The sequence below is a fragment of the Oncorhynchus masou genome, chromosome 33 (assembly GCF_036934945.1).
Source record: "Oncorhynchus masou masou isolate Uvic2021 chromosome 33, UVic_Omas_1.1, whole genome shotgun sequence".
NCBI classification, from domain to species: domain Eukaryota; kingdom Metazoa; phylum Chordata; class Actinopteri; order Salmoniformes; family Salmonidae; genus Oncorhynchus; species Oncorhynchus masou.
The window spans coordinates 39685739-39712048 of record NC_088244.1 but is presented as its reverse complement, the minus strand read 5'-3'; the positions used below and the strand labels follow the sequence as shown (position 1 = coordinate 39712048).

Sequence of the window (26310 nt, the reverse complement as noted above, 5' to 3'; positions counted from 1 at the left end):
AATATCACATTGAGCATGGTAAAGTTATTAATGACACTGGATGGTGTATCAATGCACCCTGTCGCTACAAAGATACAGGTGCCCTTCCAAACTCAGTTCCGGAGAAGAAGGAAACCGCTCAGGGATATTACCATGAGGCTAACGGTGACTTTAAAACAGTTATAGAGTTTAATGGCTGTGATAAGAGAGAAATAAGGATGGATCAACAACATTGTAGTTACTCCACAACACTAACCTAAACACCAGAGTGAAAAGAAGGAAGCCTGTACAGAATACAAATATTATAAAATATGCATCCTGTTTGTGGTATGGCACGAACGTAGGGTAGCCTAGCGGTTAGAGTGTTGGACTAGTAACCGAAAGGTTGCAAGTTCAAATCCCAGAGCTGACAAGGTACAAATCTGTTGTTCTGCCCCTGAAAAGGCAGTTAACCCACTGTTCCTAGGCCGTCATTGAAAATAAGAATTTGTTTTTAACTGACTTGCCTAGTAAAATAAAGGTAAAAAGTAAAACTGCAAAAAATGTGGCAAAGAAAGTCACTTTATGTCCTGAATACAAAGTGTTTGGGGCAAATCCAACACAACACATCACTGAGTACCACTCTTTGAATTTTCAAGCGTGGTGGCTGCATCATATTATGGGTATGCTTGTCATCAGCAAGGACTAGGGAGTTTTCTTTTAGATAAAAAGACATGGCATAGAGCTAAGCACAGGCAAAATCCAAGAGGAAACCTGGTTCAGTCTGCTTTCCAACAGACACTGGGAGACATATTCCCCTTTCAGTCAGTGCTTGACTTAGGCAGGAGCTCACTAGAGCTGAGAAACCGGCAAATCAACATTTCTACTGCTTGAGCTCCTGTTATTAGAGCAAAAGTATTGCTTGAATGAATTTTTTTTTTTAAGAATAATGCCCAAATATTGTACAATCCAGGTGTGCAAAGCTCTTAAAGACTTACCCAGAAAGTCTTCACAGCTGTAATCACTGCCAAAGTTGATTCTAACATGTATTGACTCGGGTGTGAATGCTTACTATATGTAAATTTGATATTTCTGTATTTTATTTTCAATAAAAACATGTTTGCACTTTGTAATTCTGGGGTATTTTGTGAGAACAAACATATTTAACCCTTTAACTGGCACAGCAAGAAATAAATATCAGAAAAAAACTCCAAGAAAGATGTATTTAGCTTTAATATAGGCCATACATGAATATTTTTTATTTGAATTACTTAATATTTGATAGCTAAATCATTGCAAACAACTCAACCAGCTGGTTAAGTTGCCCAATTAGGGTAAACTAATTTTGTATTGGAATTTTCATAGACTTTATGGATCATAAAAAAATATATATATTAATTAACATTGTCTGCTTCAGTTACTTAATAGAAGACACGTTGTCACGTTCTGACCTTTATTTCCTTTGTTTTGTCATTATATAGTATGGTCAGGGTGTGAGTTGGGGTGGGCAGTCTATGTTTGTTTTTCTATGATTTGGGGATTTCTATGTTTCGGCCTAGTATGGTTCTCAATCAGAGGCAGGTGTCAGTAGTTGTCTCTGATTGAGAATCATACTTAGGTAGCCTGGGTTTCACTGTGTGTTTGTGGGTGTTTGTTTCCGTGTCTGTGTTTTTCACCACACGGTACTGTTTTGGGTTTCGTTCATTCCACATTTATTGTTTTTGTATTCAGTTGTTCATGTGTACTATTGCTTATTAAAGGAACCATGGACACTTACCACGCCGCATATTGGTCCTCCGATCCTTTTCGCCTCTCCTCTTCGGAAGAAGATTCCCTTACAGGCCTAGTTAAATGAGGACTAATATAAAATATGATACATTTGTGTCAAAGTATGTATATTCAGCCTTCTGAGTGGCGCAGCCGTCTAAGGCTCTGCATCGCAGTGCTAGAGATGTCACTACAGACCCGGGGTTGATCCCTGGCTGTACCACAATTGGCCGTGATCGGGAGTCCCATAGGGCGGTGCACAATTGGCCAAGCGTCGCCCAGGTTAGGGGAGGGTTTGGCCTGGGGGAGCTTTACTTGACTCATCACACTCTAGCGACTCCTTGTGGTGGGCAGGGAGCTTGCAGGCTGACCTCAGTCGTCAGTTGAACGGTGTTTCCTCTGACACATTGGTGCGGCTGGCTTCCGGGTTAAGCGGGCATGTGTTAAGAAGTGCCGTTTGGCAGGTCAAACTGGAGGACGTATGACCTGACCTTCGCCTGTTGAGCCCGTTGGGGAGTGGCAGTGATGAGATCGTAATTGGGTGAAAAAAGAGAATATTGAAATATATGTAAATTAATGTGTTAACTGTTAATATGCTCATAATAACTGTAAAATGACATGAATAATATTGTGAAACATATTGAAGATAACAGGCAGATGGTAAATACTGATATGAAAATGAAAATATTTGTCTATTTGCACAGACAATAAAATCCCAAAACATAGTTTCCCATTGTCCATAATAGCTAGCTTTGACTAAATTGCATTCCTTTAATGGGCAACTCAACTGCCTAGTAGAGAATATTTTTCAAGAGTTCTTAAAATTATAAAACAACATTTGAATAATTTCATAATTCCAAAAGGATGTTTTAGAGATCAACAACATTTTACAGGCTTGTAATTTCCCATTTTATACACTATTAGGTCTGAAAATGTGTGATTAATGAGGTTTGGTTTTGTTTCACTTCCTGGTTTTCAACCATATTTGAATGTGTGTTAATCAAAAATGCAGGAGTCCGATAATGAATGATATGATAAATAATTTTACTTAATGGCAATGGTTGAGATGATAAAATATGCCAAACAAAATTCATGTTTGATTTCATTTCAACCACCCGGTTGAGCTGCCTGTGAAGGCTAATCCATTTAGAATTCAGGCTGTAACACAACAAAATGTGGAATAAGTCAAGAGGTATGAATACTTTCTGAAGGCACTGTTGGCCTTTATCTGGTCGAGGTAAAAGTTGGGTTAGTAGCTGATCTCTTAAATAGTGAAAAGGCCTTATTTTCATAAATATTACTACAATTTGTCTGTAAATAAACAAAACAACAGTAGTACTGTTCCAAAATATGATATCAACTGACTTTTAGTTCCTGTCAAAAGATTCCATCAGTCTACCAAGAGCAGCCTCTGCCATGGTTGTCATTCAGGTTTCAGTCTAAAGACAAACACACCCCCAACCAACATGCCAATACAAATAAGATAACTTATGTTGAGGCAGCAGGTAGCCTAGTGGTTAGAGTGTTGGGCCAGTAACCGAAAGGTTGGATCGAATCCCTGAGCTAACAAGATAAAAAAAATATGAATCTGTCGTTCTGAACAAGGCACTGACTTGCCTAGTTAAATAAATGTTACAAGGGCATTACAAATTCTGGTTATATTTTCTTTAATTTACTGGGTGAAATAGGATGAAAATATCGCTGCTGATCTATCAAGGACAAGATGGCTATAAAATACGAGAATATGACATTTGTTTGAGGCAATCCTATTCATTAAAGTTTGAATTCAATAGTATTTTGAAATAGCCTCTCCTATGGTTCAGCCCCATTCTTTGTCTCAGAAAATTGATGTGCAGGGTGGTAGGGGTAGGGTAGAGTATTGGCTAGGGTAGAGCATTGATGCTTGCAGGGATTTCTTTCTCCTCCCCGCTACCAGTTAGTCTGTAATCATTTTCGGGGTGCTCCTAGGTAAATGCCCTTCACTGCTATTATTGCTGGACTGGTCTGGGCTGCACATCTGGAACCAATACAGCTGTGCAGGGTAGTAGGAGTAGGGTAGAGTATCTCATGGGGTGGGGGGCTCTGGGCTTGTGGGCCAGCCAGAGTGGGGCACAGGGTAAGTGGGGGCTGCAATAGGTGGGGGCCAGGGTAGAGTGAGGGCCAGAGAGTGGGGGCTGTCAGTGTGGAAGCTACAATGCGGACCATAGGGGTGGTGAGGGCCATGATAGTGGTGGAGGCCCAAGGGGGGGGGGGGGTGGTAGGATGGTGGGGGCAAGGATTGTGGAGGCTACGGTGGGACTTGTAGGGAAAGGGGTAATGTGCGGGCTGTAGGGGTTGGGCTGGTTTCTGCTTTGGCCCTGGGGGTCCCTACATCCCTGACTTCAAAATAGACTTGATTGCTAGCAGCTGGCAGCTCTAACTCACCCCGTGTCAGGTCTCTCCTCTGATGTCAACCTTGTCAGTATCAAGGCTGTTGTGCTGCATGGCCTGGACAATGGAGTGGCAAGAAGAAGCGCTGAGCTGGAGAAACGTACTGAGGGAGAGAGAGGGGTGGGTGGGGGGCCTGGACAATAGAGAGGCAGGAGGCAAGGTGGAGAGAGGGAGAAAGAGAGAGAGAGATAGAGAGAAAGAGAGCGATAGGGAAAAGTTGGAGAGAGAGAGGGGGGAGGGGGGCAGACTTCACATTGTGTCCATGTGCAATGTGATTTAAGTTTTTGTAAGCTTGTTGTGAGGCCTTATTGTGACTCTCCTCTCCCCCTTCCCCTCCCTTCTCCACTCCTCTCCTCTCCTCCCTTCCTTCTCCTCTCTTCTCCTCTCCTCTGTCAGTATTATGAGTAAATATGATGGTGGATCATTAGCATCTTTTATTATCTCATTATAAACTCTACTCGCCTAATTACTTCCAATTAACAACACTGACAGGAAGATGATTGACTTCCTGCTTCTTGTTGGCCGAGAACCAATCAGAAGACGACAACAACACTTCATTAGCAGAGTATGGGAGTATAGCTATTTAAGAGTATCTTTGCAAATTAGCTAGTAGTTATCACTATAACGCTTTGCACCAAGGTATATAGTATTTGAAATGATTTAATAAAAGTTTAGAATTAGTTTAGCAACTGTACAGTTGAAGTCGGAAGTTTTACATACCACTCCACAATTTTATTTGTTAACAAATTATAGTTTTGGCAAGTCGGTTAGGGCATCTATTTTGTGCGTGACACAAGTCATTTTTCCAACAATTGTTTACAGAAAGATTATTTCAATTATAATTCGCTGTATCACAATTCCAGCTGGTCAGAAGTTTACATACACTAAGTTGACTGTGCCTTTAAACAGCTTGGAAAATTCCAGAAATTATGTCATGGCTTTAGAAGCTTCTGATAGGCTAATTGACATAATTCGAGTCAATTGGAGATGTACCTGTGGATGTATTTCAAGGCCTAACTTCAACCTCAGTGCCTCTTTGCTTGACATCATGGGGAAATCAAAAGAAATCAGCCAAGACCTCAGAAAAACAATTGTAGACATCTACAAGTCTGGCTCATCCTTGGAAGCAATTTCCAAACACCTGAAGGTACCACGATCATCTGTACAAACAATAGTACGCAAGTATAAACACCATGGGACCACGCAGCCGTCATACTGCTCAAGAAGGAGATGCATTCTGTCTCCTAGAGATGAACGTACTTTGGTGCGAAAACTACAAATCAATCCAAGAACAACAGCAAAGGACCTTGTGAAGATGCTGGAGGAAACAGGTACAAAAGTGTCTATATCTAATTGACATAATTTGAGTCAATTGGAGGTGTACCTGTGGATGTATTTCAAGGCCTCCCTTCAAACTCAGTGCCTCTTTGCTTGACATCATGGGAAAATGAAAAGAAATCAGCCAATACCTCAAAATTATTTTTTGTAGACCTCCACAAGTCTGGTTCATCCTTGGGAGCAATTTCCAAACGCCTGAAGGTACCACGTTCATCTGTACAAACAATAGTACCCAAGTATAAACACCATGGGACCACGCAGCCGTCATACCACTCAGGAAGGAGACGCGTTCGTTCTGTCTCCTAGAGATGAACGTACAGCAGCAAAGGACCTTGTGACGATGCTGGAGGAAACAGGTACAAAAGTGTCTATATCCACAGTAAAACAAGTCCTATATCGACATAACCTGAAAGGCCGCACAGCAAGGAAGAAGCCACTGCTCAAAAAAAGAGCCAGACTACGGTTTGCAACTGCACATGGGGACAAAGAAAGACAAATGGAGAAATGTCCTCTGGTCTGATTTAACAAAAATTGAACTGTTTGATCAATATGTTTGGAGGAAAATAATGTTTGGTCATTATGTTTGGAGGAAAAAGGGGGAGGCTTGCAAACCAAAGAACACCATCCTAACCGTGAAGCACGGGGGTGGCAGCATCATGTTGGGCGGGTGCTTTGCTGCAGGAGGGACTGGTGCACTTCACAAAATAGATGGCATCATGAGGAGGAAAATTATGTGGAATTAAAATTATGTGGAAATAAATGAAGCAACATCTCAAGACATCAGTCAGGAAGTTAAAGCTTGGTCGCAAATGGGTCTTCCAAATGGACAAAGACCACAAGCATACTTTCAAAGTTGTGACAAAATGGCTTAAGGACAAGAAAGTCAAGGTATTGAAGTGGCCATCACAAAGCCCTGACCTCAAACCTATAGAACATTTGTGGGCAAAACTGAAAAATTGTATGCAAGCAAGGATGCCTTCAAACCTGACTCAGTTACACCAGCTCTGTCAGGAGGAATGGGCCAAAATTCACCCAATTTATTGTGGGATGCTTGTGGAAGGCTACTCGAAACATTTGACCCAAGTTAAACCATTGACTTCAATGCTACCAAATACTAATTGAGTGTATGTAAACTTCTGACCAACTGGGAATGTGATGAAAGAAATAAAAGCTGAAAGAAATAATTATCTCCATTATTATTCTGACATTTCACATTCTTAAGATAAAGTGGTGATCCTAAATGACCTAAGACAGGGAATTTTTACTTGGATTAAATGTCAGGAATTGTGAAAAACTGTGTTTAAATCTATTTGGCTAAGGTGTATGTAAACCTCCGACTTCAACTGTATATTAACACCGTCACCGTGGCCAGATTGCAGGGACAACAGACAGTGTTTCCGGGCGTTGTCTGTTGTGCCCATCAGACCTCCACCAACACAACAGATCTCCTCTGATCCTCGAACACATCCTATTATACATCACCAGACATAGGCCTGTTGCCTCCATGGACTAATAGTAATAAGTGGATAAAGGGTAGATTAGTAAGTGATGTCTTATGCATTCTTGGTATGCTTTGGTATTCCTTGATCGGATGAAGAAAACCACATGTTAAAGCAAGGATCAACCAGGCCTATAGGCTCTATGGTACAATTAGATAAAGGGGTAGATTAGCTTGAGCTGGCTTATACATTCTTGGTATTCTTTGGTGTTTGTTAGTACTCCTTTCTGATGTATTCACTCCAGTCTTCTACAGGAATAAGGAACACAGTCGATCGCTGCCTCGCTCTCCACCCAAGGTGCTATTGCTGCCTTGCTGGCTAACCAAGGTGCCATTGCTGCCTCGCTCTCCAACCAAGGTGCTATTGTTGCTTCACTCTCCAACCCAGGTGCCATTGCTGCCTCGCTCTCCAACCAAGGTGCTATTGTTGCTTCACTCTCCAACCAAGGTGCCATTGCTGCCTCGCTCTCCAACCAAGGTGCTATTGTTGCTTCACTCTCCAACCAAGGTGCCATTGCTGCCTCGCTCTCCAACCAAGGTGCTATTGCTGCCTCGCTCGCTAACCAAAGTGGTATTGCTGCCACGCTCTCTAATCAAAGTGTTATTGCTGCCTCGCTCTCCCAACCAAGGTGACATTATATAGAAGGGAACTCATGAGAAGAGAATATTCATCTACTCTTGGAGGAAAAGGGGAAGTATAATAAAAAATGGTATTACAAATTATTATTATTAAAACCCACATGTTCTGTGTTTTACCTTCAGCACTCTTTCTCCCACTCCCAACCTCTCACTGCCTTTCCAAGGTTATGTTTCGGTCTGTTGTTTGTAAGTGTGTTCATGATGATAATTTAAAAAAAGAATGATAAAACTCATTTTCTAACAGCTGGGGAAACAATTATCCTTGATGACCGGCTGAAGGACAGCCACTAACCACAAGGATGTGGGAACAAAACAGCTATATGTCATTATTAGACTATTATTAATCACACAGTTAACACTCTCCCCACCCCCCCTCCCGACACACACTCACAGGCGCATGCACGCACACACCACCACCACCACCACCATGACCACCACCGCCGCCACACGCTACTCTACAGGGACTCACACGGACTTTATAGCTCAGTTAAGATGTTGACATTTATGCTATCCCTAACCCTAGCCCTAGCCTTAACCACAACCCTAACCCTAGCTTTAACCACAACCACAACCCTAGCCTCAACCACAACCCTAACCCTGAACCACAACTCTGACCCTCAAACACAACCCTAACCATCAACCACACCTAGTAACTGACTAATTTCAGAGTTAGCGCTTGATTCAATCCATTCAGTGCTATAGCGCAATTGAAATTTAAAGGCAATGTTCCCAGGTTCTCACACTATAGCTCTGAACTTCAACAAAACGGATTGAATCGAGCCCTTATACTATTATTGTTACTGATTGTTCCTCTATGGAAATTCTTACCATTCAATTTGGATTGCAGGTTCTTGAGAGATGGCTACCAGTTGCTATGATTCACTTTTTCAGAGTTAACTGTAGTTGTCACTGACCGTCGCTATACATAATTTGTCATATATTCACATTCAGTCTGTGATTTCTGAAAGGTGTCAAGGAAGCCCAGAAATAGCAAAGTTGAGACAGTATGGGGCACGGTGTTGTTTACATGGTATGACAGGGATGGAGGAGCTCAGTGCTCTGGTGCTGCTGCTCTGGGTCCTCTTGGGTACTGTGTAATTATTCAGCTGTCTCTGGCCTGGGTCAGCTACTGCCGCTGCTGCTGCTGGATCTTTGCACTTAAAGGAGGTGAAAAATATCCAGCAGCTCTTTGGAGAACAGTGAAGGAAACTAAGGTTTATTTGAACAATAAATCATTATTTTTTAAACAAACTTCCATTGACAGTTGCTGGATAGTTTTTTTTAATGTTTATGCAGCTTGGTTTGAAAGCAGTATTCTTTTCTTTTCTTCTTTGCTGCCTCTGAACCCCGAGAGCACTGAGGATGACCACATTCCCAAAACACAAGCACCAATACAAAAAACAACCACCAAGACAATATACTTTATTTGAATCTACACTTGGTTCTGTGTACATCATTCATGTGTAGGCTAATCTATTTCACCAGAGATGCCTGTGTGAGTCAGTTAAGGCTGCTGAGGGGAGGACGGATCATAGTAATGGCTGGAACGAAGCTAATGGAATGGCATTAAACACATATGTTTGGGACCATTCCACCTATTCCCCTCCAGCCATTACCATAATAACATTCTCCCCTCAGCAGCCTGTGGCGTGAATATATAGCACGGCGGCAATATAGCCTAACTATGCTGAACAAAAATATAAACGCAACATGCAACAATTTCAAAGATTTTACAGAGTTACAGTTCATACGAGGAAATCAGTCAACTGGAATAAATTAATTAAGCCCTAGTCTATGGAGTCGCATGACTGGGAATACAGATATGCATCTGTTGGTCACAGATACCTTTTAAAAAAATGGGTCACGCCATGGGCCTCGGGATTTCATCACGGTATTTCTGTGCATTCACATGGCCATCGATAAAATGAAATTGTATTCGTTGTCCATAGCTTATGACTGCCAATACCATAACCCCAATGCCACCATGGGGCACTCTGTTCACAATGCTGACATCAGCAAACTGCTCGCCCACACAACGCCATGGTCTGCGGTTGTGAGACTGGTTGGACCTCCTTCCAAATTCTCTGAAACAGCATTGGAGGCAGGTTATGGTAGAGAAATTAACTAATTAAATTCTCTGACAACAACTCTGGTGGACATTCCTGCAGTCAGAATGCCAATTGCATGCTCCCTCAAAACTAGAGACACTTGTGGCATTGTGTTGTGTGGCAAAACTGCACATTTTAGAGTGACCTTTTATTGTCCCCAGCACAAGGTGCAGCTGTGTAATGATCACGCTGTTTAATCAGCTTCTTGATATGCCACACCTGTCAGGTAGATGGATTATCTTGGCAAAGGGGAAATGCTCACTAATAGGGATGTAAACAAATTTGCTCACAAAATTTGAGCAAAATAATATTTTTGTGCATATGGAAAATTCTGGGGATCATTTATTTCAGCTCATAAAACATGGTACCAACACTTTTATATTTTTGTTCAGTTTATAAAGCCACGTTACTGCTAGCGCAAAAAATCATTAGCATTTTGATTAATTAAATGATGTGTTAATCAATTGAAGTGACTTAACTGACCTTAACATTGGGGTCAGTCCAGGATATGGATGTAGAGTGAGGTAAGATGAAACCATGTTGTCATTCCAGCACTCTCTGGAATTGGATTTTTTTAACAACCCAATTGGAATCCGAAATCAGAACTCCTCAACCAAAACCTTGAGGTTGATCAAAAGCTGTGGTTGAGTGGCAATACTTCTGGCACATACAACAAGCTCCCCACTGTAGACCGGGGTTCGATCCCCACATCCATTCTTCCCACCTATCTGTATCCTCTTCTCATTGTAGACCGGGGTTCGATCCCCACATCCATTCTTCCCACCTATCTGTATCCTCTTCTCATTGTAGACCGGGGTTCGATCCCCACATCCATTCTTCCCACCTATCTGTATCCTCTTCTCACTGTAGACCGGGGTTCGATCCCCACATCCATTCTTCCCACCTATCTGTATCCTCTTCTCATTGTAGACCGGGGTTCGATCCCCACATCCATTCTTCCCACCTATCTGTATCCTCTTCTCACTGTAGACCGGGGTTCGATCCCCACATCCATTCTTCCCACCTATCTGTATCCTCTTCTCATTGTAGACCGGGTTCGATCCCCACATCCATTCTTCCCACCTATCTGTATCCTCTTCTCATTGTAGACCGGGGTTCGATCCCCACATCCATTCTTCCCACCTATCTGTATCCTCTTCTCATTGTAGACCGGGGTTCGATCCCCACATCCATTCTTCCCACCTATCTGTATCCTCTTCTCATTGTAGACCGGGTTCGATCCCCACATCCATTCTTCCCACCTATCTGTATCCTCTTCTCATTGTAGACCGGGGTTCGATCCCCACATCCATTCTTCCCACCTTTCTGTATCCTCTTCTCATTGTAGACCGGGGTTTGATCCCCACATCCATTCTTCCCACCTTTCTGTATCCTCTTCTCATTGTAGACCGGGGTTCGATCCCCACATCCATTCTTCCCACCTATCTGTATCCTCTTCTCATTGTAGACCGGGGTTCGATCCCCACATCCATTCTTCCCACCTATCTGTATCCTCTTCTCATTGTAGACCGGGGTTCGATCCCCACATCCATTCTTCCCACCTATCTGTATCCTCTTCTCATTGTAGACCGGGGTTCGATCCCCACATCCATTCTTCCCACCTTTCTGTATCCTCTTCTCATTGTAGACCTGGCAAAATACTCACACAAAAAAAATCATACACTCTGATGTCATTAAAAAAAAGAATGACAGGGCCAACAGTCCAATATTGACATATTTCTGTTTAATATTGTGTAATAATCGTCTCTTAAAATACAGTCTTTTCTGAGGTAGACCATGATTACAGTTCAAGAACATTATTATCAGTTTGAAAACAGACATAAAAAAAGACATGAAATGAATACTTTCATGTACAACATTTTGCCAAATGAGGTAGAAATGGTTACAGAAGATATACAAGAAGCAAGAACAAAGTTACTGTAATATTAGATTCAAAACAGCTAACAAAAGCCTATTTTGTTGAACAAACTGTTGTATTTTTTTTGTTTCCTCATTGGCTTCAAGAAGACACAACACTGGTTAGACAAAGGTGTATTGTCGACATGATATCAAGGACATGCGTGAGTCAAACATTGTGAGGTTATTTGACTTTCCTTTAGGAAGTACTACCTCACCAATCATCAATGCCTCTAATGATAAGACCTATTCCCACTAATTATCTCTGATTAATACATGAAGCAGTAACATATGTAGAGTGAGGTAATGCATTAATGAAAAACAAAAACAACTGACAGAAGAATGAACAAAATGATTGTTTTTCTGAAATCTACATGTTTGACAAACACGGACGATTTTGTGAATCTGAGCTCTGGGAAATAGCGAAAAGATTTTTAATTCATCAAATTAACTAATGATAGTATTGATATCGGCTGCCTTTCATGAACTAAACTTCCATGACTTCTGTTATAAACTACGACAATTTGCCTCAAGCCCCCGCCCCTGCCTGATATGTAACACCTCTATCTGAAAACTAATTATAACTGCCTCTAATGATCCTTATAAATTATGTATCTTAATGATATTACACATAAATTATTACATATTTAAACCCATCTCTCAGAGGCTCCCTAAGGCTTATTTCTCCTGCTAAGTTTGAAGATGTTTTTTTCTTAGATCTACGATGTGTCCCAAATGGCAGCCTATTCCCTTTATAGTGCACTACTTTTACAAAATGTGTATCAACCCTGGGGTCAGTGTGTTTGACCCGGCTCTATGGCATGACTGAAGCCACCAGCTGTACAGGGGAGACTGGAGAGAGGCCAGGGTTGTGATATTAGGTTCCCGGACATCAATCATAGCAATGCCACTCCAAAAGGAGGAGGGAAAGAGAGGGTAGGAGGAGGGGAGGGATGGATGGATGGATGGATGGAGGAGGGAGAGGGCAGAGGGGGGCCAGCCACATGGTCACTGGGGCCAGCAGCTAGGGCTATAGGGACGACCCTACCTCTATAATAACTGCATTGGGTACAGAGAAAGAGAGATAACGAGGAGAGAGAGAGAGAGATGGGGAGAGATAAAGAGAGACAGGAGAAGGAGAAGAAGCAGAAGACGATTACATCATCCTCCAGTGTACCTCCGGTCTGCATACCATGGTAACGGTCCAATAATCATGACCTCACCTCGGTACCTGCAGCTCAAATGAATGACAAGATATTTCCAGGCTGTTGTTAAACAGAGTAGTAGCGATAGCACAACCCTGTGTGTATGCTTTTCTCTGGATTGTCATGTTATATCTAGGATTGTATTGTACATAATGCATAATACTGATTAACAATATATGGTTATTGTTAGACATGATTAGCTGCCGACTGCATATAGCTGATTCATCTTTAGGTCCTTGCTCATTTTCTATTTTCTTTCTGCTGTATATGACAATGAAATGTATGTGACACTTAAATGTATATGAGAATTAAATGTATATAACACTTAAATGTGTATGAGAATGAAATGTATATGACAATGGTTTTACTGCTTCTTGTCTGTGTCCAGGCTTGGGAAATAAATGTGCACCTTTTATTCATAGATTTCGATAAAGAGTTGCATCTATTACAATAAAATATGTATTTAACAGTAATGCATGACATGTTGACTCACAATGCCTTGGGTTGATTTGTAAACAGTTTGTCCAGCAAAAAAGGGATATTTTCTGTGTTCTACATAACACTTCATAAAGACAAACATTATTCCACCAAAAACATCTACATTAAAAATTAAAGGATAAGATTTTTTTTTGTATTTATATATTCATATATAATAATAAAAACATGGATTTTATGGGATCAAATATCCTTTGAAATACCTGAATTACATTCAATGTTACTCTTTGTATCATTTTCAAGTTTCTCCCTCGAGGCATATGCACAGACAGCTGCAGTGTGTATACAACAGGACTGTGTGAGGTCTTTTCTCCTTTTGCTCGTCAGCTCTTCCTCCCCTCTTTTACTCTCTTCACTAAGACTGAAGACTACATACATTCTTTATTTCTTTTTTGAGGTAAAGAAATTCTTCCTGAGCATTTCAAACAAGACTACATACATACATACTAAGAAAACAAGCAGATAGGTGAAAGAGACAAACAGACATCAAAGATACCGCCATCTTGCCTTGCTGTGCTTGTCTGTGTTATAGAGCTGTATTAAAGAAGCATTCTCAGGGAAAACTGCACTGAATGAGGAATGTGTGATAAACCACAGTTCAAATATACTGTATGTGTGGATGTTATACTCATGGCTTTGAATGATAGTGTTGTATATTCAACCACAACCTAGTCTCATGACCTTTATGTTCTATTTCAACATTTTTGTAAAGTTGCATATTAACGGGTTTTTTTTGTACGTAGAGTACCATTCAGGATGTACACAATTGATGAGCTATTGTAGTGGATTTGTCTCCAAAACAGCTGTGAATGATGTGATACTGTACTATAGGGGAAAGAGGGAATATTGATCCAAAGTGTCCACGATAAGACCAGATCAAATGATTATGATGCTTTTTGTTTAATTATTTCAGCACAATGACATGACTTTGGTGAGAAGCTAAAAGCTGTGTTTTAAGTTAATTAATAACCCATAATGCTAAGAGACAATGAGATATTGTTGCTAATTTTGTTTGTGGAAAAAAAAAACACTATAGTTGTTCAAATTGATTCTAAGCTGTTTTCACACACCAAATGAGCAATGAAAACTAAAACACCACAGGAGTGGACTGGTATTAGATAGGGTCCTGAGAGTAGCAGTCAGACAACAGAGAGATCTCTCAAAAAATACCTGGGTCATGTTCATTAGGAAACAAATGTTTTAGAATGTTTTGCAACGAAAATTGCTTTTATTGAACGAGTCCAGGTAGTCCTGCCCCTTTTCAATCTGTTTTGCAATGGAAAGCAAAAAAAAAGTGTGTTTCTTATTGGACAAGTCCAGGTTGTTCCTAAAGACCCTGGTGATCCATCACCTTGGACTACGTCACCTTGACAACACATCACTGACTTATGTCCTGTAGTACAAAAAAAGATGGATCTTTGGGTGGAATCCTAACTGTCTAGAGATGCACGTTGCACTCAACTCGGCTTTTGCGTGATTCATGCACTGATGTCGAGATTTGAGAGACAAGTTATGCACATAGATCTCAAGTTAGGATTTGAACCTTTGAGAAGTAATCTCCAATGATGCAGTTATCCCACCATATAGGTTCAACTACTACTGTAATACACTGCCCCGCCCACAAAGGCATCATCTATCTTTTTCTTTGGGAAAAATAAAGTATATGTATATTTAATAGAAACATCAGCATGCTAACCAGAGAAACCTATGTTAAATCTGCTTCTCATCTCTCCCAAACCTTCGATCTTGACAATCTAACACCTTTGGTTGCATAATAATAAGTAATTGCAAAAAAACTAAACAGTAAAACATTCCCAAGACTTGTCATCATGTCAAAAGTGAAGACAGGGTTTACATTCACAGTCTCCTACATTATATTACATACAGTGGCTGTCTCCCTGCCTTCCTGCCTTCTCAGTGGCTGTACACCTTGCTCCACTCCATACAAGTGTCCAGTTCTTTCGGGGTGGCGTTTGACTGCGGACGCACCTTGCAGAAGGCGTTCTCAAAGTCTTTGAGGGCTGGGGGCCCCGTAGCCTGTCCTGAAAGGCTGTGTAAGGGCCCCTGAGGGCCCGAGGAGGATGCTGAGGATTGGGCCTGCTGGCAGAGCTGCAGTAGCTCCCACACAGAGAACCCCTCTGACCGCTGCAGTACAGCCCCCAGCTCCCTGTCACTGAGAGAACATCCCTGGGGCACTAGCGCCTGCAGCAGCACCTGTCTTCGCATCCCCGCATCTGGCAGACCCACGTGGTAGTGCTTAGCGAAGCTCCGATGCACCGTATCCTGGAGCAGATCTGGCCTGCCAGTGGTACACACTACGATCACCAGCCCAGGGGCTACCCCCGCCAACCCTAACCCCATCTGGGCCTTCTCCAGGGCGGATAGCAACACCTGCCTCAGCCCCTCCTCATCCTCCAGAGCCTCCACTTCACTGAGCAGCACAACAGAAGGCTGTCTCGCCCCCGCCACCTGCAGCGTGGCCCCCAGGATCCCCTCGGCATCCACCTTGCCTTTAGAAGCTAACATGGCCCCGCTGAGCCTATAGAAGGAGGCCCCCAGCTGGGCGGCCATGGAGCGGGCCAGAGTGGTCTTCCCGCTTCCCCGGGGGCCGAACAGCAGCACAGTGGCTGGGGGTAGGATGGCAGGACTGGGCCTTAGACAGGGCCACAACAGCTCCTCCTCCAGGGCAGCCTTGACATGGGTCAGCCCAGCCAGCTCCCCCCATAGCAGGGCCGGGCTGCAATCCAGCACTTCCCCGTTGACTAGATCCAGAACCATGGGGTCTGGACTCTTCAGGCTGGCTGTCTCCCCTGGTCCAGACCCAGGCTGGCCCTGGCCGTGGAGGGAGGGGCGTTTCTGGTTGTGAGCCTGGGAGGAGCGGTGCTGCTGCTGTTGCTGCTGGGAGTGGGAGAAGACCTGGTTTTCTGACCCCCCTCCTCCTCCGTTCTCTCCAGTCATCCCTGCTGCCGGGCTGTTTTCACCTGCTACAGCCACCATATAGGGAGGGGACACCAGGGGCTGGGAGGAGGGCTTACTGGGCTTAAATGCCAGGGGATCTGTGCTGCCTGTGGTGAATCTGATGTTTCCTTTATCCCCCATGCTGTAGGGAGAGAGAGAGTCCCCTCCTCCTCCGGACTTCATTGGGTCGTAGCCTGAATACTTCCTGTATCGAGAACCTTCCCCCTCCTCTTCCAATGACATGTCAAATGCCTTCCTCTTCACCCCACTTCCAGACTCCTGGTAGCTGTAGCTACCCCCGACTACGGTGGGCCGGGAGGGGAGAGGAGTAGGGGCGGCCAGCCCGGAGTGTAAGTACCCTGCAGAGGGGTGGCTGTAAGCGGGGGCCAGGCTGGGCTGGTGGGGGTAGCTGGTTGGCGGGTAGTTGTAAACTTGGGTGGAGGGTGAGTAGCTGGGCACCAGGTTGGGCGTGGGCTGGAGGGGGTGGTGGAGGGAGGCAGGGGGAATTGCTGAGCCAGGCAGGGGCCCGGGGCAGTACCCAGACGAGAGGTAGGTACCGTTGTAGCTGGGGGGGTTGTAGTCACCGGAGTGAGACCCAGAGCAGGAGCTGCTACCACTATATCCAGAGTCTGAGAGGTTACTGTTGACCACCGACACACTGCTGGCACCTGGGGGCCCTGCTGATGTGGCTCCAGCCTTGGGGCCTGACAGACCATCCAAGGACACGGGGTAGGACCCCTCCGCACTGTGGCTCAGGGGCCAGGGCTCCAGCTCAGTCTTGAGGCCATTGAGGCCCCCGAAGGCCCCTGGCTCTGGGTAGGCCCCTACAGCGGGCCCCGGTGGACGGTTGTAGGGCGAGTCTAGAACACCAGAGTACTTCTCTGCATAGCTCTTCAGCAGATTGGAGGCGGTTAGGGCACCAATGTCGTCATTGGCCCAGGCGTAGCCTCCTCGGCCGTGGGTGCGGCCAGCGGCGTACAGCTCGGACTTGTGGGCTGGCGAGGAGGTGGTGGAGGACACATCCAGGTGCTGCTCAGGCCACTGGCTGAGAGACTGGGCATGCTCCGGGTTCCAGTGCATCTTATACAGGCCTGGAGGAGAAGAAACAGAGAGAGAGAGAGACACCAGGTTGTCAGGTGCTGTTTAGGACGGTGGTTCCAGTGCATTTTTTACAAGCCTGGAGAAGACAGAGGCAGAACTCAGGAAATATATACGAGACATCACAGAACACTAAATGTGTTGAAACCAGTGGCGGTCGTGCCGTTTAAGATGAAGGGAGGACAATATAATTTTTTCATGAGCATAGCCTATTAAAGCATATTGGATGACTGTCAATCATATTCCATTCACCCATTTTAATGTAGCAGAGATCGGTTTAGGCTACATGATACTCAAATTTTTTCCTTTACCCATCATGAGGTTGCTACAACCTCGCTTATGAAAAGTTTGTGAACAGAAGCTTCGGAATGAATATACCCCTAATCACACATGAACACAGTTCACTTTCATAGCAGCCACGATGTATTCCTTCTCGTACCTTTGCAATCTCCTCCGCTTACCTTTTCCTGTCACTTGTGGACTTCAATGCACAACACATCAGCTGTATGTGACCAGGCGAGCAAAACTTTCCAAGCCAAACCTCATCATAACAGCTACACACATTCTACATCGGTGTCACCATATTAGCTAAAGTAACATCGTAGTCAACATATTTAATAGAACTAACACGTTATTAAACCCCCTGCAATCATGCAGTAATGTTACTGTGTACAGTCAGTAAGCAGTTTAGCAATTACACCAGCGGGCCCTGGTGGCAATAAATTAGTAAAACCCAAAGCTTACCTTGACCTGGAAGAGTTCCAGTGTTTTTAAACTTTGTTTCCATTGAACATGCCATACAAATAAAGGCATTTTAATTAATTATATGAAGAGTGCCTTCTTTTTGATGACCAATTTAACCCTTTTACCAAAGAGCACCTTCCGTCTACCAAAATCTGCTATTGTGTACCTTAGTAGTGTTTCCCTTCCTTCTTTTGTTCCAGTGTTGTGTTGAATAGTCATAGCCAGCGAGCTAACATAGCATCCCTCTGTTTGAGCAGGGTGTTTGAGTAGGCTCGACTACCTATCTGCATTTGCTAGTTAAGTAAATATGTCTCTAACTCCCTCTTGCTTCTCCTTCCTTTTGAAAAAAATGTATTTGTTCAAAACTGTTTTCTCTCTCTTTGAGTCTTACACATTTTATGCACTGCAGCGCTAGCTAGCTGTAGTTTATGCTTTCAGTACTAGATTCATTATCTGATCCTTTGATTGGGTGGACAACATGTCAGTTCATGCTGCAAGAGCTCTGATAGGTTGGAAGACATTCTCTGGAAGTTGCCAATAATTACTGTGTAAGTCTATGGAAGGGGTTGAGAACTATGAGCCTCCCAGGTTTTTTATGGAAGTCAGTGTCCCCAGAGGAGGATGGAAGCTAGCTGTCCCCCGGCTACACGATGGTGCTGACCTACAGAGTGCTGGTGAGGCTACTATAGACCTTCATTGCAAACAATGTGTTTCAATTAAACATTTGGTGGCGTGAGTATATTGAGTATAGTTTTGTCTAAAAAGGATAACTTTTTAAGTTTCACTGAGGAGGATGATCCCCCCCCTTCCTCCTCTGAGGAGCCTCCACTGGTTGAAACACTATAAAAGCCTATTGTTTTTGTGTGCAACCTATTCTCTTCTTCTCACATATATTATTATCGGAAAACGTCCCTCAACCTCACTTGTCTTTTAACATTGTTTTAACACAGGCCTTTCAACGCTCCTTTAATCAACCCTCTCTTTTTCCTCAGCCTGTTTTCCTCTTTGCTACTACTGTGTCCACAGTGACACATGGCCAGAACACCTCTTATCAGAGAGGCTGTTACTACTGTGTCCACAGTGACACATGGCCAGAACACCTCTTATCAGAGAGGCTGCTACTACTGTGTCCACAGTGACACATGGCCAGAACACCTCTTATCAGAGAGGCTGTTACTACTGTGTCCACAGTGACACATGGCCAGAACACCTCTTATCAGAGAGGCTGTTACTACTGTGTCCACAGTGACACATGGCCAGAACACCTCTTATCAGAGAGGCTGTTACTACTGTGTCCACAGTGACACATGGCCAGAACACCTCTTATCAGAGAGGCTGTTACTACTGTGTCCACAGTGACACATGGCCAGAACACCTCTTATCAGAGAGGCTGTTACTACTGTGTCCACAGTGACACATGGCCAGAACACCTCTTATCAGAGAGGCTGTTACTACTGTGTCCACAGTGACACATGGCCAGAACACCTCTTATCAGAGAGGCTGTTAGTGGGAATGACTTTCTCCTGTTTCTCCTACTGGTAGTGGATTGTGTTTTAGTGTTATCCTCATGCATGGCAACAGAAGGAGCTCATATTACCCAGAGAGAGAGGGGGGGTGGAGAGAGGGAAAGGGAGAGAGAGAGAGACTGGGGAGAGGAGGAGAATAAAGACAGAGGGAGGGAGAAAGAAAGTGAGAGAGAGAGGTAAGGGGCCAGGAGGAATTGGATGGAGCTGTTTCCCAGGTTGTGTTAGTAGTGTGGTGGTGATAGTATTGATAAGGTTATCCTACTTCTCCCTGCACCAGCAGCACTCCCAGATGACCTATTGTTATCTCCCTGCACCAGCAGCACTCCCAGATGACCTATTGTTATCTCCCTGCACCAGCAGCACTCCCAGATGACCTATTGTTATCTCCCTGCACCAGCAGCACTCCCAGATGACCTATTGTTATCTCCCTGCACCAGCAGCACTCCCAGATGACCTATTGTTATCTCCCTGCACCAGCAGCACTCCCAGGTGACCTATTGTTATCTCCCTGCACCAGCAGCACTCCCAGATGACCTATTGTTATCTCCCTGCACCAGCAGCACTCCCAGATGACCTATTGGTATCTCCCTGCACCAGCAGCACTCCCAGATGACCTATTGTTATCTCCCTGCTGCATGCTGTCACCCCCTTCCCCTCCCCCTCCCACCCCGAACCAACCCCTTTGCGCACACCATCGCTTCAAAACAGACCACTGGCCGTCTCGACAGAGAAAGGGGGAGGTGAATGCTGGACAGTGGTTTGGAGAGAGGGGGAAGAGGGCTGGAGGGAAGGGGAGAATGGACACTGGACAGTGTTGTGGAGAGAGGAGAAAGGAGGAGGGGGTTGGGTGGGTTTGGAATAACAGAATAGTGTGCTATTCATCTGCAGCCTCCCATGGAACATTGGGAGAGTGGAATGCCTGTTCCTGTCTGTTACTCTGTACTTTGGCTGACTAGCTGGCGCTGTTCCTCTATGTGTGTGTGTGTGTGTGTGTGTGTGTGCTTTTGTTGGTGCACGTTTGTGTGTAGCACAACGCAGGGAGCCTCTGATTGATCATGCCTGTTCAATACACTGAGAAGACCAGCAGAAAAGGGAGAAGGGGAGCATATGAAAGAATGCAAAAAGTGAAAAAACAACTGATGTTAGTAGAATCAGCCGTTTCATATAGACTCACACAGTCAGGCTGCTTCTTGCTGAGGCGTTAGCTTGACATTCCAGGAATAGTTTGGCATTATTGAACTGTCACGATTTGGCCTGGGGAGTGGAGGACTAGAACTATTGCCAGGCAGAACAGGCAGAGGAGAGGAGGAGTGGAGGACTAGAACTATTGCCAGGCAGAACAGGCAGAGGAGAGGAGGAGTGGAGGACAAGAACTATTGCCAGGCAGAACAGGCAGAGGAGAGGAGGAGTGGAGGACTAGAACTATTGCCAGGCAGAACAGGCAGAGGAGAGGAGGAGTGGAGGACTAGAACTATTGCCAGGCAGAACAGGCAGAGGAGAGGAGGAGTGGAGGACTTGAACTATAGCCAGACAGAGTGAAGAGGAGAGGAGGGGTAAAGTAAAGGAATAAAGAACAAGAAGCTGTCATTATTACTTGCATGGCCTCTTCTAGTCTGTGCCCCAGATGGCACCCTCCCCATTCCCTTTCTAGCACAATACTTCTGGATCCATAGGATCCATAAGAGTAGTGCACTTCGTAAGCTGCCATTTGGGATGCACACTAAGTATTCCCTCCAGCAATAGAGAGAGGCCTAGCTGCTTGATGATCCATGAGTCATTCCTCTGTCTGTATGACTGTGAGGCTGGAGCCTGGACTCTTATTGCCATTTAAATCAAACCGCTAATATCCACCGACCGGCAACTGCCAATCTCTCTCTCTGTCTCTTTCTCTCTCTCTCTCTCTCTCTCTCTCTCTCTCTCTCTCTCTCTCTCTCAAACCTCAACAACATTCACCAACCGCTGTGCCTTTCCTCACTCTTTCCTTTGCTTGTCTCACTCTGACGGTGCTGCTTTCCTCGACTACTAAACTTTGGCCTCCATCGCTTTCTCTCCGCCCAGTGGGAACCTCCAACCTCCAGCCCTCTCCATGTTTTTGTCTTCAAACGGCATCTTTTAAATCAATCATTTAAATCAAATCAACCTCAATATCCACCAACCGCGGTGGCTTTTTCACTCTGACTGTGTTGCTTTCCTCAACCTAAACGTTGACCTTTTTCTCTCTCTCTTCCCCCCTGGAAACCTCCAACCTCTCTTCAGCTTCTCCGTGTGTTTTCTTCAGATTACAGCCTCCCTATTAATTCAGTCCCATCAGATCAGAGCAGCAGAACAGATGGCTGTTGGATTATGAAGTCCTTCATATTCAAATCCGCAGACTGCCTTAAGTTCCCAACGTCCAAACCAGTTAAAGTAATCAGTCCCCTAAGCCTGCCACACACTGCGGTCCTTCCAGAAACATTGACAACCTGTACTTGGACACCATAGTCTTTTTTAGGAAACATGCTTAAAGACATTTGGACATTCTCCACTCCACACCCAGCCAGCTGACCATATATTTCTGTGGTTTGACTTAGAAGTCGTTGTCCGGCAGATTGGAGAGAGAAACGGAGAGAGAGAGCGAGAGAGCGAGAGAGAGAGAGAGAGAGAGAGAGAGAGAGAGAGAGAGAGAGAGAAATAGAGGGTAGAGTAACTCCATGTCTAAGAGACAAAGAGAGAGAGAGAAACAGAGAGACAGAGCGAGAGAGAAAGAGAGAGGGAGAGAGAGTGTTGCTACGAGAGACTTAGCTCCATGTCCTGCAGGCCAGTCCGTTCCCATCTGCGGCAGCAGGCTGTTTGTGAGCAGCGTAAAGCCCAATAACGGAGCCAGTGTGGGACAGAGACAGATGGAAGCCCAGGGGATCTCATAAAACCTGCAGTGGACAGAGGGAGGAAGGGGAAGGTGGAGAGGAGTGGGGGAGGGAGGGAGGGACTGGACAGCAGGCGTGTGGACCCAAAGAGGATGGAGGAGGGCGAACGTTAGGACATTAGGATGTTAGAGGACTCATTGAGAAATCCAGGGGGGTCTAACTGCTGGCCACTCCATCATCAGAGCAGCATGCCAAGAGCTATACAGACGGATCCTTTTCCAGGGAGACCTGGGGCATATGGTACAGGTTGGGTGAAAAAATGTTTGGTACAGGTTGGGTGAATTTTTTTTTCTCATATTAGAAAAAACCTCACTCCTTCTTTTCTTAATGATGCGATCACTGGCGTAACGCAGTTTCTCTGGACCCCCAATAAGGTCGGAGTCCCCCGACATTTAAAAAATAAATACATTGAATGCGTCACCCAGACAGCCACTCACAAAGTATAGACTACTGATCGCTGTCCATGGTGCTGAAATTGAGACGTCTATTGGGGGTGCTTATATAATCGATGATAGGCATTCTATTGTGCCTGTGCATGTAGCCAATATCTTTGCTTTCGCTAATGGATAAATGTTTATTGGTCCCATGTTAAGCTTAACAATTCAGAAAGCTATACACCGTGTTGCAAGGCTGCTATTACTTGTTCAGTAATTAAAGTTGGAAATTCAAATTTTTGATTCAACAGCATACTAGAGGAGCAACCAACTGATTTTTACAAAAAGATACAACTGTCCTGTATAGTCCTATCTGAACCTGCATGACCTGAGCCGTCCTCACACTCTCTCCCAGCTGGGATAGAAAGTTGTTGTGGGCAAAACCAGTCTATTAATGTCAAATAATACAGTCAGCACCCTCAAAACATTTAGAATTCAAGACACACTTAACCAGCATGGCTACCACAGCATTCTGCAGCAATACACCATCCCATCTGGTTTGCACTTAGTGGGGCTATCATTTGTTTTTCAACAGGACAATGACCCAACACACCTCCAGGCTGTGCGAGGGCTATTTGGCCAAGAAGGACAGTGATGGAGTGCTGGATCAGATGACCTGGCCTCCACAATCACCCGACCTCAACCCAATTGAGATGGTTTGGGATGAGTTGGACCGCAGAATGAAGGAATAGCAGCCAACAATTTCTCAGCATATGTGGGAACTCCTTCAAGACTGTTGGAAAAACATTCCAAGTGAAGCTGGTTAAGAGAATGCCAAGAGTGTGCAAAGCTGTCATCAAGGCAAAGGGTGGCCACTTTGAAGAATCTAAAATATATTTTGATTTGTTTAACACTTTTTTGTTTCCTACATGATTCCATATGTGTTATTTCATAGTTTCGATATCTTCTCTGTTATTCTACAATGTCAAATAATACATTGGTACTGTAGAATACTACATTGATACTGTATTTGTTTCTTAGAATTGAAGAATGTGACTGATCAAAGTGCCTGAAAGTACCTCAGGCCTTGAGAAATAAATGATTGAACTGATGAAAGTAAGGGGATATCGGTGAACAAATGCTGTGGTCAAGGCTACGACGACGCCACTGTAATGAGTGGACCTTCCTCAGGTGTTCAAAAGGGCATAAGAGAACGAGAAACTTGTGCTTCGTTCTTAGGTAGTTCTTCATTCGTTTTATTTTAGAAAATGATCTCTCTGCAGAAACGACAGTTACAGGGATGTTTAAAAACAGCTTGATCGCCGTAGCAGCATCGGGGAAACTGTGCAGAATGGTGAGGTGCTTTAAATACAGCATTAAAATACAACATCTTTATTTGAGCATCTCACATTCTCCTTAATTGCAACTCAATGTTAGTAAGGTGTCCTTGATGTTTTGTACACTCAGTGTGTAATGCACAATGTCTCAGGAAAGACTGTCTGGGTTTGCCAATACTCTGTATAGAGAGCAGTCAAGCCCAGAAACTGGACCTACAGGCCACGGTGAAAACATTTGTACACGAAAATGCAAGGTGACGCAGTCGCATATTGTAGCTACTATAGGCCTCTACATGAAAAAAGAGAGACAAGCACAGACATAGAGATAGGTTTTTCTAAGAAAAATAAAGAATAAAAGAGACACAGAGAGAGAATCAGCAAGGAAGACATCAGGAGACAAGTTGGACATACTTTAATCTACCTTGATTGCAGCCCATTTGCGTAGGCTATTAGCCAGACAAGACCTGCTGAGTTCGCAATAAATAGTTGCAAAATGTATCCTCATGCCGACAACTTTTTCCCTCATGCCGACAACTTTTCTCCTCATTGTTTGGCTACTTGATGTATAATTTCTTTAAAGTGTATAAATAGCTGCTGAATAGCAACTATATAGTGTGTACAGCTATACTGTAGGTCAGTGATCGCCAACCTTTTCAGTCCAAAAGCAAGCCGAGATCTATCGCTCAGATTTTTTTATTAAAAGCATGACTTAAAAAACACAAGCCTATGCAACATTAAAAACAGTTTTGTAGCATGGGGGTTTGTACAGTAGGCTATAGGCTCATTACATTATCACTGCATATTGGCTATGCTGAATTGCCTTGCCAATGTTGTTCTTCTCAGACCATTTTGAAATTATACTTCAAAATTGTAGGTATATGAGCCCACTGGTAATAGATCATTTGTTGTATTACTTGTGAGGCACAGCTGAGTGAACATAGTGATCCGTTTTTTAAATTTAATTGGACAAATGGCCTGCATCTGATTGTCAGTCAGTCTGTTGGGAGAGAGGGAGGGATGGAGGGATGGAGGGAGGTAGTAGAGGTGAGGCTGGGTCTCACCAAACTCACCATCCCTCCGCTGAGACAAGGTGAAACAGTCTTCTTTCCAGCTTAGAGCTCTTCTACCCGACCTCAGCCCGACGGGCCCCGACGTTATACATAGGGCTAGGACCAGGTTGGGCCTGTTTTTCATCAATAACTAGGGTACTGGTAGGGCTTAGGTATCACTAATTTGATCACAAAAATGTTGAAGCTGAGTCGTATGCTCGTGGTCTGCTGATTAGTACAGTCATGTCTAATTAAGATCATAACAATGTTGGATGTGCTTCAACCTCATCAAATATAAGAGGAGAGATGATTAAAAAAATATATATATATAATGTTCCATGAGTTTTGTTAGAGTTTAGAGTGACGAAAAGTAGCTAACTACTCTCTTAAATCTCTTCATTACTTGAGCAGAGGGAGCCAGAGATACTTTCGAGGAGATGGGAGACTCCATCGGAGTTGTGTTAACGCCCTTTGTGTACGTTGCCAATGCTACGTCAATGGGCCGTGCGGTGCATTTGGGGCGATTCTGGGACAAGTAGAACTCTCCTTCAAGGAGTGAATGAGAGTCAGTTGGGCACTAGCTCAAAAACCCAACATTAGCATGAATTTCATCAACAAGAAGTACAACATCAGAAATCTTTTCTGAGACGTGAGATAATTAACTTGCTAATAATTAACTGTAATATTGTATAGCTTTGGAATTGTGACATTACGTACTTTGAGTGATGATTAGCTTAGCAACCGCGTGACACAGCATGGCAATGTGAACGTGATTGGTCGACATTCTGCTTTATGGGGCATTATGCGTTCCACCATTGATTTCCCAATGGGATTCCTATCTCCTCCTTTCTCGAATATATCTGTCAGAGCAACCCAACTGAAGCCATTGGTATGGATACACAGACTCAGTGCCGCCATGAGCAGAGCGCATGCAGAGGGAGCTGCGTGCAGGGAGAGATCAAGTGA

General features: G+C 44.1%; 1 protein-coding gene across 2 annotated transcripts in view; it reads right to left on the bottom strand.

Moving 5' to 3' along the window:
- Nucleotides 1-11462: 11462 nt before the first annotated feature.
- Nucleotides 11463-26310, bottom strand: part of fignl2 (fidgetin like 2) — a 33553-nt gene continuing 18705 nt past the window's right edge. For both annotated transcript variants that reach the window (XM_064957666.1, XM_064957667.1), the window contains one exon: nt 11463-17404. In XM_064957666.1, the coding sequence (XP_064813738.1) occupies nt 15270-17404 (2135 nt within the window). In that variant the 3' untranslated portion in view covers nt 11463-15269. The remainder of the gene's footprint in view (nt 17405-26310) is intronic.